The sequence below is a fragment of the Bubalus kerabau genome, chromosome 11 (assembly GCF_029407905.1).
Source record: "Bubalus kerabau isolate K-KA32 ecotype Philippines breed swamp buffalo chromosome 11, PCC_UOA_SB_1v2, whole genome shotgun sequence".
Lineage (NCBI taxonomy): Eukaryota > Metazoa > Chordata > Mammalia > Artiodactyla > Bovidae > Bubalus > Bubalus kerabau.
The window spans coordinates 10,239,906-10,259,518 of NC_073634.1; the positions used below are offsets into that span (position 1 = coordinate 10,239,906).

The 19,613-nt window shown below is 42.8% G+C and overlaps 1 protein-coding gene across 1 annotated transcript in view; it reads left to right on the forward strand.

Moving 5' to 3' along the window:
- The first annotated feature begins 287 nt into the window (after positions 1 to 287).
- Positions 288 to 19,613, forward strand: part of SLC9A4 (solute carrier family 9 member A4) — a 63,975-nt gene continuing 44,649 nt past the window's right edge. The window contains exons 1-2 of the mRNA XM_055539269.1: positions 288 to 695; positions 18,033 to 18,496. Coding sequence (XP_055395244.1) covers positions 440 to 695; positions 18,033 to 18,496 — 720 coding nt within the window. The 5' untranslated portion in view covers positions 288 to 439. The remainder of the gene's footprint in view (positions 696 to 18,032; positions 18,497 to 19,613) is intronic.

The following is a 19,613-nucleotide window of genomic DNA, read 5'->3' on the forward strand; positions in this document are numbered from 1 at the left end:
CCTGGTTAGGAGGGCCCTAGTGACACCTGGAATGAGAACCATGGTGTTCTTTTTAATTTTCGCTCACAAGATGAAACCAGTGTGCAGTGACGTGAGGAAACAGCTTTAAAGGAACAGGTATTTCTGCTTCATAAATTGCTCTTCGAATCACAATCGGATGGAAGTCACACAGGTAGTTAGTTCCCTGGGCTTTCTCGAGTCTGCTGAGTGACAGGATGCATTGAGTCAGAAGCTGTGTTGCCTGAACACAAATGCTCTAAAGGTGACTTGAAAACATCTGTACTTGGAACTCAGTGACACGCTTGGACTCTTCCTGGAATGACCCACGGGCTGTGTGTACATCACCTGTGACCCAGGTGGCGGCTGGTACACTCTGACAATCCTCCTCTCTTCACAAGAGTGGCGCATCAGGGCGCACGCCCTGAGAGAAGCCCACAGCATGGGCGTTCGGGGGCTTGTGCCTTTCTGTCCTTGGAATTGGTGCCTGTTGCTAGCGACCCTCCAGTGTTGCGGAGCATCTTCTGAGTTGAACAGATCCACAGATTCCTCTGCTCGGCGTGAGCTTAATGTCCGGTTTGCTGCTGCCAGCTCCCAGCCAGCCGAGACAATATCTGTCTTCACACTGGATTATGACTACGTGCAAATTCCCTACGAGGTCACCCTCTGGATACTCCTAGCATCACTTGCAAAAATAGGTAAGGCCCCAAGTGTCTTACCTGGTTTGGGGAGTTGTTTTCTATGTGAGATAATGTGTATGAAAATGGCTTGTAGATGGTGGGTCAAGTGGATATTAACTATTGCTGCTCTTAGATAAAAATTGTATTCTCTTGACTCAAGGGAAAGGCATTTTTGTCTGGCCATTTATTGCTTCAGGTTGTGCCATGAAATTTAAGAACCTACTTCTGGGCTCTGGGTTGTTTCTATTTCATCTCCTTTCAGGGTGATAGCCATGTGACATTATTTGGTATGTAAAAATCTCAAGTTCTGTGCGTTATGAAATGCGGAGTAAAGTATGCTGACCTTGGGGTGATGCCCACTGGAAATTTTAGGACCCACATAATGATTCTTCTGTAAAATGTGCTTTCTTCATTCTTGGCCATGGAACCATGGGCTTCATCAATGACTCTTTGTTCATTTTTAAAAGTGGTGTGTGCTCCTTGAAAATTGACAGAAAGCAAGAAACAAGGCAACCAGTGGCAACTCATATCCCTCAGTGATGAGGGAGGGTGGGATTAGAGTTGGTATCTGTCAGTAAAATCTTGGTTTACACCTGAGCCAAGAGGAGCCAAGGGAGCACTTGTGGTTTCTTCTGCGATATAAAGTGGATTCAAGCTAATGGATGAAATTCTAGCCAGGGTTCTTAGTGCCTCCAGCCAAAGTGATGGATTCCACTCTGAGACCATTTAATCCCCAACTTCACCCCCTTGTCTCCTTAAAAACAGGTATTCCAGAGCGGAAAGCGGATACAATTATCTCAATGGTCAAGCATAGCATCTCCTTTGCCTTAGTGATAAACTTTGTTATTTGAATAGATTGTCTCACTGAAGGAGACACAGTGAAGTATGTGGGTGGCTATTTATATGTTTTGTCTGGAATGGCTGTGAAGTGTGGGTTAAGCCAAGAAATCAGACAGTTACCTCAGCATCCTGGCTATTTCATTGAACTCGCTCCTCGTGGATGTTGGGGGAACTGGCATATTCATTAGGCGCCCTTCATAACTGCCATTCATTTTGAGCTCGTAAGGTATGCAGATAAATTGTCAGTTTGAAGAACTCTTGTGTGGTCACATGACCCAATGACACAGAGGGTCTCACATTATTTCTGAGAAGTGCTCAAGTAATCATGGAGTTTCCCAAGGGATGATATTCTCGCTTCAGAGCTAGGGGTCTATCACCTTTCCTGCAACCACACAGATGCTAAGAACAGTCCAGGTGATCTTCTGTGACCTTGAGATGTCCTTTGTCAAAATGCCAGCGATCAGGAATGCGTGAAGTTGGTCCGGAACCAGGAAACTAAATCTGCCCCTGACTAGCTAGTCATGCTGTCTTTTTTTAATCTAAATTTGTTCATCTATGAAATTATTCCTAAAATCTCTTCTTGGTGCAAATAAGGATTTTCTAACGGAAAAGAAGCTTCCATTCTATACCACTAAACATTTCAATGCACACAGTGTATGTTTTATACCAGCAGAAAACACAGATAGTCCTTTAGAGGTGTTGCATGTGCCCAGACTATGTCTACAAGTTGAGAGTCCTGTGAGGATGCTGTTGTTCACTGAACTGCTGCCTAAATGTTCTTGATTTTCATGTGGATGCAACTCAACATGCTATAGAAAAAGAAAACTAAAGTAAGTTATCAGTTGGAGCATGCCTATTGAAAAACAATGTCATCTTTGCTGGCCTTTAAGAATTCAAATTATTTTTGTATTGTACATGAAAAGAGGGATTCCCTGATAGCTCAGTTGGTAAAGAATCTGCCTGCAATTCAGGAGATGCCAGTTCGATTCCTGATTTGAGAAGATCCCCTGGAGAAAGGAAAGGCCTGGAGAATTCCGTGGACTGTATAGTCCATGGGATTGCAAAGAGTCAGACACGACTGAGCGACTTGAAATGAAGGTCAAATTTAGTGAATGCATAGTGTGATCCAAGCACTGGGCTTGTAGCTTTACTGTTGTTGCTGTTCAGTCGCTAAGTCGTGCCCATTTCTTCACATCCCCATGGACTGCAGCACACCAGGCTTTCCTGTCCTTCACTACCTCCTGGAGTTTGCTCAAACTCATGTCCATTGAATCAGTGATGCCATCCAACCATCTCATCCTCTGTCGCCCCCTTCTCCTCTTGCCCTCAGTCTTTCCCAGCATCACGTCTTTTCCAGTGAGTCGGCTCTTCGAACCAGGTGACCAAAGCATTGGCGCTTCAGCTTCAGCACCAGTCCATCCCATGAATATTCAGGATTGATTTCCTTTAGGATTGACTGGATAACTTTATATATGATAGCAAATAATAATAATAATAATAATAATAATAATAATAATGACATAAAACTTTAACACTTAAGGAGTCCATAAAGATTTTTTAGATTCTATATTATAAAGCTTGAATCAAAATCTGATTAATAATTGCTAGTATTCATTCTTTTACTCAGTCTTCTACCAAGACACATGAATTGAGCGCCCAGGCAATGTGTGGGAATCATTTCGGTCCCCAGCTTCAAAGGAGAAGATTGGTGAGTCTAGCCATGCCTCATAGGTGCTCCAACAAGGGCCATCTTGGACTTTCAGGCAGGACTTAGTTATCTGTGGCCATTTAAGTTTCAGGCCCTGAAACTGTAAAGTCTAAAAGTGAGTGACTGTTTTGTCCATTATGGAAAGGGAGAAGAGTTGAGAAAGGTGAAATTCACAAAGTATTTCCCTGAAAGGGCCCTGCTTACAGGCTGAACCCTCTTGCTGCTATCAGTGTGTAGATGTGCCTTAGTTTCAGGCAGGTGATGTGGGCTCATTTCAGGAAACTCAATTCCTGGAAGCAGGACCATCCTGGGGGAGACACAGGGCCTGAAAATCACACTGGGGGCTCTTCTGCCTACCTTACATATTTTGAAAGTTAAGTGTGATTAAAATAAGCACTCATTGAAGAAGGAAGAGGAGCAAGAGAGGGGAGAGGAGAAGAAGGAAGCTGTTACTAAGAAATGGAGAGCGCTTCCCTGGTGGTCCAGTGCTTAAGAATCTGCCTGCCAATGCAGGGGACACGGGTTTGATCCCTGATCCAGGAAGATTCCACATGCTGCAGGCAACTAAGCCTGTGTACCACAGCTGCTGAAGCCTGTGCACCTCAGCCCGTCCTCTGTAACAAAAGAAGCCACCACAATGAGAAGCCTGGGCACCGCAACTTGAGTGTAGCTTCCACTCACCTTAACTGAAGAAAGCCCTCATGCAGCAATGCTGCACAGCCAAAAATAAATAAGAAAAAAAAAGGAAGAAACAGAGAAAGCAGCGCTCTAGAAGGAGAACGTAAACTGGTCTCGAAGCCAGTGGGCTGGGTGTGTGGTTTGGCGTGTCTCTGGATACCAATTAAAGTCCATTGTATTAGTTCAGTTCAGTTCAGTCGCTCAGTTGTGTCTGACCCTTTGCAACCCCATGAATCACAGCACGCCAGGCCTCCCTGTCCATCACCAACTCTCGGACTTCACTCAGACTCACGTCCATCGAGTCAGTAATGCCATCCAGCCATCTCATCCTCTGTCATCCCCTTCTGCTGCCCCCAAACCCACCCAGCATCAAAGTCTTTTCCAATGAGTCAACTCTTCGCATGAGGTGGCCAAAGTACTGGAGTTTCAGCTTTAGCATCATTCCCTCCAAAGAACACCCAGGGCTGATCTCCTTCAAAATGGACTGGTTGGATCTCCTTGCAGTCCAAGGGACTCTCAAGAGTCTTCTCCAACACCACAGTTCAAAAGCATCAATTCTTCGGCGCTCAGCCTTCTTCACAGTCCAACTCTCACATCCATACATGACCACAGGAAAAACCATAGCCTTGACTAGACGGACCTTTGTTGGTAAAGTAATGTCTCTGCTTTTGAATATGCTATCTAGGTTGGTCATAACTTTCCTTCCAAGGAGTAAGCGTCTTTTAATCTCATGGCTGCAATCACCATCTGCAGTGATTTTGGAGCCCCAAAAAATAAAGTCTGACACTGTTTCCCCATCTATTTGCCATGAAGTGATGGGACTGGATGCCATGATCTTCGTTTTCTGAATGTTGAGCTTTAAGCCAACTTTTTCACTTTCCACTTTCATTTTCATCAAAAGGCTTTTTAGTTCCTCTTCACTTTCTGCCAAAAGGGTCATGTCATCTGCATATCTGAGGTTATTGATATTTCTCCTGGCAATCTTGATTCCAGCTTGTGTTTCTTCCAGCCCAGCATTTCTCATGATGTACTCTGCATAGAAGTTAAACAAGCAGGGTGATAATATACAGCCTTGACATATTCCTTTTCCTATTTGGAACCAGTCTGTTGTTCCATGTCCAGTTCTAACTGTTGCTTCCTGACCTGCATATAGGTTTCTCAAGAGGCAGGTCAGGTGGTCTGGTATTCCCATCTCTTTCAGAATTTCCCACAGTTTATTGTGATCCACATAGTCAAAGGCTTTGGCATAGTCAATAAAGCAGAAATAGATGTTTTTCTGGAACTCTCTTGCTTTTCCCATGATCCAGCGGATGTTGGCAATTTGATCTCTGGTTCCTCTGCCTTTTCTAAAACCAGCTTGAACATCTGGAAGTTCACGGTTCACGTATTGCTGAAGCCTGGATTGGAGAATTTTGAGCATTACTTTACTAGCATGTGAGATGAGTGTAATTGTGCGGTAGTTTGAGCATTCTTTGGCATTGCCTTTCTTTGGGATTGGAATGAAAACTGACCCTTTCCAGTCCTGTGGCCACTGCTGAGTTTTCCAAATTTGCTGGCATATTGAGTGCAGCACTTTCACAGCATCATCTTTCAGGATTTTTTTTTAATTTAATTTTATTTTTAAACTTTACAAAATTGTATTAGTTTTGCCAAATATCAAAATGAATCCACCACAGGTATACATGTGTTCCCCATCCTGAACCCTCCTCCCTCCTCCCTCCCCATACCATCCCTCTGGGTCGTCCCAGTGCACTAGCCCCAAGCATCCAGTATCGTGCATCGAACCTGGACTGGCAAGTCGTTTCATACATGATATTTTACATGTTTCAATGCCATTCTCCCAAATCTTCCCACCCTCTCCCTCTCCCACAGAGTCCATAAGACTGTTCTACACATCAATGTCTCTTTTGCTATCTTGTACACAGGGTTATTGTTACCATCTTTCTAAATTCCATATATATGTGTTAATATACTGTATTGGTGTTTTTCTTTCTGGCTTACTTCACTCTGTATAATAGGCTCCAGTTTCATCCACCTCATTAGAACTGATTCAAATGTATGCTTTTTAATGGCTGAGTAATACTCCATTGTGTATATGTACCACAGCTTTCTTATCCATTCATCTGCTGATGGACATCTAGGTTGCTTCCATGTCCTGGCTATTATAAACAGTGCTGCGATGAACATTGGGGTACACGTGTCTCTTTCTCTCCTGGTTTCCTCAGTGTGTATGCCCAGCAGTGGGATTGCTGGATCATAAGGCAGTTCTATTTCCAGTTTTTTAAGGAATCTCCACACTGTTCTCCATAGTGGCTGTACTAATTTGCATTCCCACCAACAGTGTAAGAGGGTTCCCTTTTCTCCACACCCTCTCCAGCATTTATTGCTTGTAGACTTTTGGATCGCAGCCATTCTGACTGGTGTGAAATGGTACCTCATAGTGGTTTTGATTTGCATTTCTCTGATAATGAGTGATGTTGAGCATCTTTTCATGTGTTTGTTAGCCATCTGTATGTCTTCTTTGGAGAAATGTCTATTTAGTTCTTTGGCCCATTTTTTGATTGGGTCATTTATTTTTCTGGAGTTGAGCTGTAGGAGTTGCTTGTATATTTTTGAGATTAGTTGTTTGTCAGTTGCTTCATTTGCTATTATTTTCTCCCATTCTGAAGGCTGTCTTTTCACCTTGCTAATAGTTTCCTTGGATGTGCAGAAGCTTTTAAGTTTAATTAGGTCCCATTTGTTTATTTTTGCTTTTATTTCCAATATTCTGGGAGGTGGGTCATAGAGGATCCTGCTGTGATGTATGTCAGAGAGTGTTTTGCCTATGTTCTCCTCTAGGAGTTTGATAGTTTCTGGTCTTACGTTTAGATCTTTAATCCATTTTGAGTTTATTTTTGTGTATGGTGTTAGAAAGTGTTCTAGTTTCATTCTTTTACAAGTGGTTGACCAGATTTCCCAGCACCACTTGTTAAAGAGATTGTCTTTAATCCATTGTATATTCTTGCCTCCTTTGTCAAAGATAAGGTGTCCGTATGTGCGTGGATTTATCTCTGGGCTTTCTATTTTGTTCCATTGATCTATATTTCTGTCTTTGTGCCAGTACCATACTGTCTTGATAACTGTGGCTTTGTAGTAGAGCCTGAAGTCAGGTAGGTTGATTCCTCCAGTTCCATTCTTCTTTCTCAAGATCGCTTTGGCTATTCGAGGTTTTTTGTATTTCCATACAAATTGTGAAATTATTTGTTCTAGCTCTGTGAAGAATACTGTTGGTAGCTTGATAGGGATTGCATTGAATCTATAAATTGCTTTCAGTAGTCTACTCATTTTCACTATATTGATTCTTCCAATCCATGAACATGGTATATTTCTCCATCTGTTAGTGTCCTCTTTGATTTCTTTCACCAGTGTTTTATAGTTTTCTATATATAGGTCTTTAGTTTCTTTAGGTAGATATATTCCTAAGTATTTTATTCTTTCCATTGCAATGGTGAATGGAATTGTTTCCTTAATTTCTCTTTCTGTTTTCTCATTATTAGTGTATAGGAATGCAAGGGATTTCTGTGTGTTGATTTTATATCCTGCAACTTTACTATAGTCATTGATTAGTTCTAGTAATTTTCTGGTGGCGTCTTTAGGGTTTTCTATGTAGAGGATCATGTCATCTGCAAACAGTGAGAGCTTTACTTCTTCTTTTCCAATTTGGATTCCTTTTATTTCTTTTTCTGCTCTGATTGCTGTGGCCAAAACTTCCAAAACTATGTTGAATAGTAATGGTGAAAGTGGGCACCCTTGTCTTGTTCCTGACTTTAGAGGAAATGCTTTCAATTTTTCACCATTGAGGATAATGTTTGCTGTGGGTTTGTCATATATAGCTTTTATTATGTTGAGGTATGTTCCTTCTATTCCTGCTTTCTGGAGAGTTTTTATCATAAATGGATGTTGAATTTTGTCAAAGGCTTTCTCTGCATTTATTGAGATAATCATATGGTTTTTATTTTTCAATTTGTTAATGTGGTGTATTACATTGATTGATTTGTGGATATTGAGGAATCCTTGCATCCCTGGGATAAAGCCCACTTGGTCATGGTGTATGATCTTTTTAATGTGTTGTTGGATTCTGATTGCTAGAATTTTGTTAAGGATTTTTGCATCTATGTTCATCAGTGATATTGGCCTGTAGTTTTCTTTTTTTGTGGGATCTTTGTCAGGTTTTGGTATTAGGGTGATGGTGGCCTCATAGAATGAGTTTGGAAGTTTACCTTCCTCTGCAATTTTCTGGAAGAGTTTGAGCAGGATAGGTGTTAGCTCTTCTCTAAATTTTTGGTAGAATTCAGCTGTGAAGCTGTCTGGACCTGGGCTTTTGTTTGCTGGAAGATTTTTGATTACAGTTTCAATTTCCGTGCTTGTGATGGGTCTGTTAAGATTTTCTATTTCTTCCTGATCGAGTTTTGGAAAGTTGTACTTTTCTAAGAATTTGTCCATTTCTTGCACGTTGTCCATTTTATTGGCATATAATTGTTGATAGTAGTCTATTATGAGCCTTTTTATTTCTGTGTTGTCTGTTGTGATCTCTCCATTTTCACTTCTAATTTTATTGATTTGATTTTTCTCCCTTTGTTTCTTGATGAGTCTGGCTAATGGTTTGTCAATTTTATTTATCCTTTCAAAGAACCAGCTTTTGGCTTTGTTGATTTTTGCTATGGTCTCTTTTGTTTCTTTTGCATTTATTTCTGCTCTAATTTTTAAGATTTCTTTCCTTCTACTAACCCTGGGGTTCTTCATTTCTTCCTTTTCTAGTTGCTTTAGGTGTAGAGTTAGGTTATTTATTTGACTTTTTTCTTGTTTCTTGAGGTATGCCTGTATTGCTATGAACTTTCCCCTTAGGACTGCTTTTACCGTGTCCCACAGGTTTTGGGTTGTTGTGTTTTCATTTTCATTCGTTTCTATGCAAATTTTGATTTCTTTTTTGATTTCTTCTGTGATTTGTTGGTTATTCAGCAGCATGTTGTTCAGCCTCCATATGTTGGAATTTTTAATAGTTTTTCTCCTGAAATTGAGATCTAATCTTACTGCATTGTGGTCAGAAAAGATGCTTGGAATGATTTCTATTTTTTTGAATTTACCAAGGCTAGCTTTATGGCCCAGGATGTGATCTATCCTGGAGAAGGTTCCATGTGCGCTTGAGAAAAAGGTGAAATTCATTGTTTTGGGATGAAATGTCCTATAGATATCAATTAAGTCTAACTGGTCTAGTGCATCATTTAAAGTTTGTGTTTCCTTGTTAATTTTCTGTTTAGTTGATCTATCCATAGGTGTGAGTGGGGTATTAAAGTCTCCCACTATTATTGTGTTATTGTTAATTTCTCCTTGCATACTTGTTAGCATTTGTCTTACATATTGCAGTGCTCCCATGTTGGGTGCATATATATTTATAATTGTTATATCTTCTTCTTGGATTGATCCTTTGATCATTATGTAGTGACCTTCTTTGTCTCTTTTCACAGCCTTTGTTTTAAAGTCTATTTTATCTGATATGAATATTGCTACTCCTGCTTTCTTTTGGTCCCTATTTGCATGGAAGATCTTTTTCCAGCCCTTCACTTTCAGTCTGTATGTGTCCCCTGTTTTGAGGTGGGTCTCTTGTAGACAACATATGTAGGGGTCTTGTTTTTGTATCCATTCAGCCAGTCTTTGTCTTTTGGTTGGGGCATTCAACCCATTTACGTTGAAGGTAATTACTGATAAGTATGATCCCGTTGCCATTTACTTTATTGTTTTGGGTTCAAATTTATACACCATTTTTGTGTTTCCTGTCTAGAGAATATCCTTTCGTATTTGTTGGAGAGCTGGTTTGGTGGTGCAGAATTCTCTCAGCTTTTGCTTGTCTGAAAAGCTTTTGATTTCTCCTTCATACTTGAATGAGATCCTTGCTGGGTACAATAATCTGGGCTGTAGGTTATTTTCTTTCATCATTTTAAGTATGTCTTGCCATTCCCTCCTGGCTTGAAGAGTTTCTATTGAAAGATCAGCTGTTATCCTTATGGGTATTCCCTTGTGTGTTATTTGTTGTTTTTCCCTTGCTGCTTTTAATATTTGTTCTTTGTGTTTGATCTTTGTTAATTTGATTAATGTGTCTTGGGGTGTTTCGCCTTGGGTTTATCCTGTTTGGGACTCTCTGGGTTTCTTGGACTTGGGTGATTATTTCCTTCTCCATTTTAGGGAAGTTTTCAACTATTATCTCCTCAAGTATTTTCTCATGGTCTTTCTTTTTGTCTTCTTCTTCTGGGAACCCTATGATTCGAATGTTGTAGCGTTTAATATTGTCCTGGAGGTCTCTGAGATTGTCCTCATTTCTTTTAATTCGTTTTTCTTTTACCCTCTCTGATTCATTTATTTCTACCATTCTATCTTCTAATTCACTAATCCTATCTTCTGCCTCTGTTATTCTACTCTTTGTTGCCTCCAGAGTGTTTTTAATTTCATTTATTGCATTATTCATTATATATTGACTCTTTTTTATTTCTTCTAGGTCCTTGTTAAACCTTTCTTGCATCTTCTCAATCCTTGTCTCCAGGCTATTTATCTGTGATTCCATTTTAATTTCAAGATTTTGGATCAATTTCACTATCATTATTCGGAATTCTTTATCAGGTAGATTCCTTATCTCTTCCTCTTTTGTTTGGTTTGGTGGGCATTTATCCTGTTCCTTTATCTGCTGGCTATTCCTCTGTCTCTTCATCTTGTTTAAATTGCTGAGTTTGGGGTGTCCTTTCTGTATTCTGGCAGTTTGTGGAGTTCTCTTTATTGTGGTGTTTCCTCACTGTGTGTGGGTTTGTACAGGTGGCATGTCAAGGTTTCCTGGTTAGGGAAGCTTGTGTCGGTGTTCTGGTGGGTGGAGCTGTATTTCTTCTCTCTGGAGTGCAATGAAATGTTCAGTAACGAGTTATGAGATGTCTATGGTTTTGGGGTGACTTTGGGCAGCCTGTATCTTGAAGCTCAGGGCTGTGTTCCTTTGTTGCTGGAGAATTTGCTTGGTATGTCTTGCCCTGGAACTTGTTGGCCCTTGTGTGGTGCTTGGTTTCAGTGTCGGTATGGAGGCGTTTGATGAGCTCCTGTCAATTAATGTTCCTTGGAGTCAGGAGTTCCCTGGAGTCAGGGTTTGGACTTAAGCCTCCTGCTTCCAGTTATTGGTCTTATTTTTACAGTAGTTTCAAAACTTCTCCTTCTATACGGTACCATTGATAAAACATCTATGTTAAAGATGAAAAGTTTCTCTACCATGAGGGTCACTCAGAGAGGTTCACAGCGTTACATGGAGAAGAGAAGAGGGAGGAGGGAGTTAGAGGTGACCCAAATGAGATGAGGTGGAATCAGTAGTGGGGAGAGTGGGCTAGCCAGTAATCACTTTCTTATGTGCACTCCACAACTGGACCGCTCAGAGATGTTCACGGAGTTATACAGAGAAGAGAAGGAGGAGGAAGGAGACAGAGGTGGCCAGAAGGATAAAAGGGGGGAATGAAAAGGAGGGAGACAGATCCAGCCAGTAATCAGTTCCCTAAGTGTTCTCCATCATCTGGAACACACAGAAATTCACAGAGTTGGGTAGAGTAGAGAGGGGTTAGGGAGGAGACACAGGCGACCTGGTGGAGAAAAAGGAGAGTCCTAAGGGAGAGAGAGCAGTCAAGCCAGTAATCTCGTTCCCTAGTGAAAAATGGGTACTGAAGATTGGGTTCTTAAAGGTACAAAATTGGTAACAAATACATAAAAGCAAAAATTAAAAATCTAGAGTAGAGTTTGGAATTTCAAAAATACGATGTTAAAGAAAAGAAGAAGGAAAAGAAAGAGAGAAAAAAAGAACAAACAAAAACAAACAAGGTCGCAAAAATTATAAAGAAAATATAGGTACAAAATTGATAACTAATACCAAAAAGCAAAAGTTAAAAATCTAGAGTAGAGTTTGGAATTTCAAAAATACAATGTTAAAAAAAAGAAGAAAAATAAAGAGAGAAAACAAACAAACAAACAAAAACAATGTCACAAAAATTATAAAGAAAATATAGGTACAAAATTGATATCAAATACCAAAAAGCATAAATTAAAAATCTAGAGTAGAGTTTGGAATTTCAGATATACAATGGTATATAAAAGAATAAGAGATAGAAACAGAGAAAAAAAAAGTCACAGAAATTATAAAAAAACTATAGGTACAAAATTGATAACATATACCAAAAAGCTAAAATTAAAAATCCAGAGTAGAGTTTGAAATTTCAAAAATACAATGTTAAAGAAAAGAAGAAGAAAAAAAAAAACAAGGTCAAAAAATTATAAAAAATATATATATGAAGTTTGCTAAAGAAGAAAAAAATAGCGTCTTTTTTTTTTTTTTGGAAAGTAATAGGTTATAAAAGTGAAAATTAAAGGAACAATAGAGGACTTAAAATTTTTTTAAAAAATTAAAAAGAAAAGGAAAGAAAGAATGATCGTAAAAATACTAAAAATATATCTAGGACTTTCTCTGGTTTTGTTGTGAGTATTGTGGGTTCAGTTCATTTTTGGCTAGTTCCTTGGTCCGACTTATTTTTCTCAAGATCTATAGGCCCCTTCCTATCTAGTCTGTCGTAACCACAGGGTTTTAATCTATTGGCTGTAGCTTCCAAGGCGTTTCCCTCTGTTATATCTTCTTCTGTTTGCTGGTCTCTTCAGTGTCTGGTTTCTGCCCTGACACAAAGGGGACGGTGGCGGATACTTTTTTTTTTTTTTAGGCTCACTTGTTCAGTCGCGCTGTGGGGAGGGAGGGAGGGATGCTGCAACCAAATAACACTGGCCTGCGCTCACAGTGCCTCAGCCACACTAGGTCTGCCCCCGCTCACTGCGCGTGTAGCCTCCCTGCCCACACTGCTTGGGCTCTAGGTTGTTCCGCCGGGAACCATCCGAGGCCGGCCCTGGGCTGCATGCACCTCCCAGGTCCAAGCCATTCAGGTTCAGGCACTCGAATAGTCCTCAGAGGCGCAGACTCGGTTGGGCCTGCGTTTTGTGCCCTTCCCAGATCCGAGCAGCTCAGGTGATGTGTTTGGCGAGCGCCATTGCTGCGACTTATTGCCTCCCCGCCACTTGGTTATCTGGGTGTAAAACTGGCGCACCTTCTCAGGCAGATGTTGACTGTCCAGACCCCCAAGAAGTTTTAGTTAGCAAAGAAGCCTGCTTACAGTTTTATAGATAATGTCTCTCTGGGGCTGCGATTGCCCCCTTCCGGCTCTGGCTGCCTGTCACCGGAGGGAGAAGGTCTGCAGCCGGCTATCTCTGTTCAGTCCTTTGTTCCGTGCGTGGGCCTGGCAGTGTCTTAGGTTAGGGCTGGCTTTTCACGTGGTCGATATCCCACAGTCTGGTTTGCTAGCCCAAATTATTTCGCTCAGATAGCGCTCAGGGTATTCAGGCCAGGTTCTTACTCTAAGCGATGCAGCCCGCGCCGCACCTCCCTGCCCAGCCCCCACTTGCTAATGGCGTGTGCAGGCATCTGCGCTGCTTCTCCTCTGGGGGAGTTACCGTAGGGCTCGCAATCTGCGAGTTTTAATTATTTATTTTTTTCTCCCTGTTATGTTGCCCTCTGTGCTTCCAAAGCTCGGCACAGATTCGGCAGTGAGAAGGTTTCCTGGTGTTTGGAAACTTCTCTCTTTTTAAGACTCCCTTCCCGGGATGGAACTCCGTCCCTCCCTCTTTTGTCTCTTTTTTTGTCTTTTATATTTTTTCCTACCTCCTTTCGAAGAGTTGGGTTGCTTTTCTGGGTGCCTGATGTCCTCTGCCGGCATTCAGAAGTTGTTTTGTGGAATTTACTCAACGTTTAAATGCTCTTTTGATGAATTTGTGGGGGAGAAAGTGTTCTCCCTGTCCTACTCCTCCGCCATCTTGGCTCCTCCCCCATCTTTCGGGATTTGAAATAGCTCAACTGGAATTCCATCACCTCCACTAGCTTTGTTTGTAGTGATGCTTTCTAAGGCCCACTTGACTTCACATTCCAGGATGTCTGGCTCTAGGTGATCACACCATCGTGATTATCTGGGTCATGAAGATCTTTTTTGTACAGTTCTTCTGTGTATTCTTGCCACCTCTTATTTATATCTTCTGCTTCTGTTAGATCCATACCATTTCTGTCCTTTATTGAGCCCATCTTTGCATGAAATGTTCCCTTGGTATCTCTAATTTTCTTGAAGAGATCTCTAGTCTTTCCCATTCTGTTGTTTTCCTCTATTCCTTTGCAGTGATCACTGAGGAAGGCTTTCTTATCTCTCCTTGCTATTCTTTGGAACTCTGCATTCAGATGCTTATATCTGTCCTTTTCTCCTTTGCTTTTCACTTCTCTTCTTTTCACAGCTATTTGTAAGGCCTCCCCAGACAGCCATTTTGCTTTTTTGCATTTCTTTTCCATGGGGATGGTATTGATCCTGTCTCCTGTACAATGTCACGAACCTCATTCCATAGTTCATCAAGCACTCTATCTATCAGATCTAGGGCCTTAAATCTATCTCTCACTTCCACTGTATAATCATAAGGGATTTGATTTAGGTCATACCTGAATGGTCTAGTGGTTTTCCCCACTTTCTTCAATTTAAGTCTGAATTTGGCAATAAGGAGTTCATGATCTGAGCCACAGTCAGCTCCCAGTCTTATTTTTGGTGACTGTATAGAGCTTCTCCATCTTTGGCTGCAAAGAATATAATCAATCTGATTTCAGTGTTGACCATCTGGTGATGTCCATGTGTAGAGTCTTCTCTTATGTTGTTGGAAGAGGGTGTTTGCTATGACCAGTGCGTTCTCTTGGCAAAACTCTATTAGTCTTTGCCCTGCTTTATTCCATATTCCAAGGCCAAATTTGCCTGTTACTCCAGGTGTTTCTTGACTTCCTACTTTTGCATTCCAGTCCCCTATAATGAAAAGGACATCTTTTTTGGGTGTTAGTTCTAAAAGGTCTTGGAGGTCTTCATAGAACTGTTCAACTTCAGCTTCTTCAGCGTTACTGGTTGGGGCATAGACTTGGATTACTGTGATACTGAACGGTTTGCCTTCGAAATGAACAGAGATCATTCTGTCGTTTTTGAGATTGCATCCAAGAACTGCATTTCGGATTCTTTTGTTGACCATGATGGCTACTCCATTTCTTCTAAGGGATTCCTGCCCGCAGTAGTAGATATATATAGTGATCATCTGAGTTAAATTCACCCATTCCAGTCCACTTTAGTTCGCCGATTCCTAGAATGTCGACGTTCACTCTTGCCATATCCTGTTTGACCACTTCCAATTTGCCTTGATTCATGGACCTAATATTCCAGATTCCTATGCAATATTGCTCTTTACAGCATCAGACCTTGCTTCTATCACCAGTCACATCCACAACTGGGTATTGTTTTTGCTTTGGCTCCGTCTCTTCACTCTTTCCAGAGTTATTTCTCCACTCATCTCCAGTAGCATATTGGGCACCTACTGACCTGGGGAGTTCCCCTTTCAGTATCCTATCATTTTGCCTTTTCATACTGTTCATGGGGTTCTCAAGGCAAGAATACTGAAGAGGTTTGCCATTCCCTTCTCCAGTGGACCACATTCTGTCAGACCTCTCCACCATGACCCGCCCATCTTAGGTGGCCCCACGGGCATGGCTTAGTTTCATTGAGTTAGACCAGGCTGTCGTCCATGTGATTAGATTGACTAGTTTTCTGTGAGTATGGTTTCAGTGTGTCTGCCCTCTGATGCCCTCTTGCAACACCTACCGTCTTACTTGGGTTTCTCTTACCTTGGATGTGGGGTATCTCTTCGCGGCTGCTCCAGCAAAGTGCAGCTGCTGCTCCTTACCTTGGACGAGAGGTATCTCCTCGCCACCCCTCTTGACCTTGAACGTGGAGTAGCTCCTCTAGGCCTTCCTGCACCCGCGCAGCCACCGCTCCTTGGATGTGGGGTTGCTCCTCTCGACTGAGGGACTAACACTACCTCTTTAGCCTTGAATTTCACACCCTTCATTGTTTAGCTCAAAATTATCTTGCAACTCTTCCCCTAATAATCTTCCCAATTAAAATGTGCTCCAGTCAGATTGTTGCAGGGAAGAACAAAATCTGACTACAGGTCGGATCTGTTTCTTTTACTTTAACCTTTGCTTGTCGTTGCTTCTGTTTACTAAGAGGATACTGTCTGTACATAATGGCCTGCCTTGGTGAACCCAGCCCCTCGGCCTGAAGGTTAAACCAAAATGCCTTTGCTCAGGGAAACACCCTAACTGGGTCCACCTGTGGATTGCTACAGGACGGAAGAAATTAACACATGCCCTCCCAGTGCTAGCCATCCCAGGAGATATTTACAAGATTACAGGGCTTTTTACTTTAATTCCTCACCTCCTCTGTCTGTGTGTTTTAAAGAAACTGGCATCCAGACCCTCCAAAGAGCAAGTTTGGACTCAGTAACAAGGTGAATCTACTCAATGAAGGAAGATATTTTTGAAACCATCTAGCTGGGCTATTGGAGAAGGCAGTGGCACCCCACTCCAGTACTCTTGCCTGGAAAATCCCATGGACTGAGGAGCCTGGTGGGCTGCCGTCTATGGGGTCACACAGAGTTGGATATGACTGAAGCGACCTAGCAGTAGCAGCAGCAGCAGCAGCAGCAGCTGGGCTATTCCTGACTCTCCCCTATTTCTCTCCGAGTTCTCCCCTTCTAAAATGCCTTCCCTTCTGTTATTCGATTATGTAAGCCCTTGTTGTTGTTTAGTTGCTCAGTCGTGTCTGACTTTTTATGACCCCCCTGGACTGTATCCCTTTAGCGGGGATTCGACACCCAGATATACATGGTGTAGAATATCTGGCAACAGGAAGTGGAATGGGCTGGGAGATGGGGGGTGAAGTAGGAGGTCAGGAAAACACTGCAGTGAGTGGATGAGAAGTGGGGAGAACCTGCCCTCAGTGAAAGTCACGGGAGTGGAGAAGAGTAGATACGTGTCAGGGGCAGCGAGTGGAAGGTGTAAGTGATAAAATAGGTTGCTGATGCATGAGGAGCAGAGGTGATGGAGTCCTTATAAGAATGCCACTTGACTTCCTCTTAAGTGGCTGACTGGGTGGCAATATCATTGGTTAAATCAGGGAAACAAAGATTTTTCATCTTTATTTATCGGTTTGGTCAAGAAGGAGGTGTACATTTGGAAGGAGCTGGTGTTAAGTCCCAGTGATAGACATTTTTTTTTTTAAGTTAAAAATGCTTGTTTTATTTTTAGTTGAAGTGCAGGTGTATATATAAGTTACAGGTATATGACATAGTGATTCATAATTTTTAAAGGTTATACTCCATTTATGCATGGGTGCTAAGTTTTCAGTTGTGTCCAACTCTGTTCGACCCTATGAACTGTAGCCAGCTGGGTTCCTCTGTCCGTGGAATTCTCCAAAGAAGAATACTGGAATGGGTTGCCATTTCCTTTTCCAGGAGATCTTCCCAACCCAGGGATCAGAACCTGTGTCTTTCATGTCTCCTGCATTGGCAGGCGGGTTCTTTACCACTAGCACCACCTGGGAATATATACTCTGTTTATAGTTATTATAAAATATTGGCTGTATTCTCCATGCTGTACAATACATCCTTGTAGCTTATGCTTCACCTAATAGTTTGCACCTCTGACTCCCCTACCTATATCCTACCCTGGTCCTGTCCCCATCCCACTGCCACCACCGCCCCCCCCCCCCCAACTGGTAACTACTAGTTTGTTCTCTATACCTGTGAAGTTGCTAATTTTTTTGTTAAATTCGCTAGTTTGTCCCTTGGATCCCTCAAGACTCTTGCTTGAGCTTCAAAGGCGATTTTGCATGAGAGCCGAGTTCTCCCTCTCATAGCCCTCAGGATGGAGGAGGCAGAAAGCAGGAGGAGGCAGGAGGGCACGGAAGGACTGAGAAGATTCTAGAACCCGCACAGGCTGTGGGAAGTACTCGATCTTGTCAAGCTCCAGCCTTGACAAGGATGCTGAGGCTGGGGGGTGCGTGCCGGCTTGCCTGGGTACCCATCCATCCACGTGGCTCTGAAAGGCCCCTGGCACCCACCTCCCCTGGTGTCCCAGGGCCAGAGCTGGGTTACCTGCCCACCTCTCATCCTGGTTCTCTGCTCCGCAGGCTTCCACCTCAACCGCAGGCTACCTGGCCTCATGCCCGAGAGTTGCCTGCTCATCCTTGTTGGGGCGCTGGTAGGCACCGTCATCTTCGGAACGGACCACAAGTCCCCACCAGTGATGGACTCGAGCATCTATTTCTTGTACCTCCTCCCGCCCATCGTCCTGGAAAGCGGCTACTTCATGCCCACGCGGCCCTTCTTCGAGAACCTTGGCTCCATCCTGTGGTGGGCGGGCCTGGGCGCCCTGCTCAACGCCTTCGGCATCGGCCTCTCGCTCTACCTGATCTGCCAGGTCCCGGCCTTTGGGCTGGGCGACATCAACCTGCTTCAGAACCTGCTGTTCGGGAGCCTCATCTCGGCCGTGGATCCGGTGGCCGTTCTGGCCGTGTTCGAGGAGGCACGTGTGAATGAGCAGCTATACATGATGATCTTTGGGGAGGCCCTGCTCAATGACGGCATCAGCGTGGTGAGATGCACACACGGTCCCCAGGGAGCGGGGCCGGGGGTCGGGGGTGGGAAGCGGGCAGCACAGAGATGGGCCCCGGCGGCCTGGCCACATCTGCCACTGGGATCTGCAGGGTGCCCACACTGGCTTACTACACTGCTCACCTTCATTAGCTTCTAAGTTTTGTGTTTTTTGGCCAAGAAGGATGTGGGATATTAGCGCCTCCATCAGGGATTGAACCTGCAACCCCCTGCATTGGAAGGCAAAGTCCTAACCACTGGACTGCCGGGGAAATCCCCACTATCTCCTTTAAAGAGAGAAACAGAGGAGAGGATGCATAAGTCTAGTGAATTTGGTTTTTCACTTTGCAGAAACCCTTGCTAAAGGCTCTTCTGTGTTTTCACACTGGGTCGAGCAACATTATTGTTGTTAGTTCCTAAACAACAATATATATAAAATATATATAAAAGTGTCCAACTCTTTTACAACCCCATGGACTATAGTTGGCAGGCTCCTCTGTCCATGGGATTCTCCAGGCAGGAATACTGGAGTGGGTTGTCATTCCCTTCTCCAGGGGATCTTCCCAATCCAGTGGTTGAACCTGTGTCTCTTGTGTCTCCTGCCTTGGCAGGCGGATTCTTTACCACTGACACCTGGGAAGCCTGGGAGAAGGAATACTTCAGATTTAATGTTCTCTCAGCATCGGACCTCACATTTTAGATTTCTTTCTTAAGTCCTGATTTAGATGATGAAGTTAAATAAAAGATAGGGGTTGGGATTTAGATGATGAAGTTAAATAAAAGCTAGGGGTCGGGAGAGAGATGATGGCGGGTTTGCACGAAGGCATTGGCTTGTTTATCAGTCTCAGTTGTGTGACTCCCATAGAGAATGTGAGGGGGCACCTCTGCTTAGGAGTCCTCTGGGAGGGAAGCTGAGAAGGGTTTACAGGCCAGATCAGCACAGAGCATCAACCCCAGAGGTGTCTTTGGCTAGGGGTGCTAGAACATTCTAGACTGGCTGTTGCACTGCTGTTTCCTTATGTTACCATAAACCTTCACCAGGGGTTAGTCTCCATGATTTTATATAAACTTTGATGCACCTTTCTTATTTTTACATTGATATCACATCACATAACAAA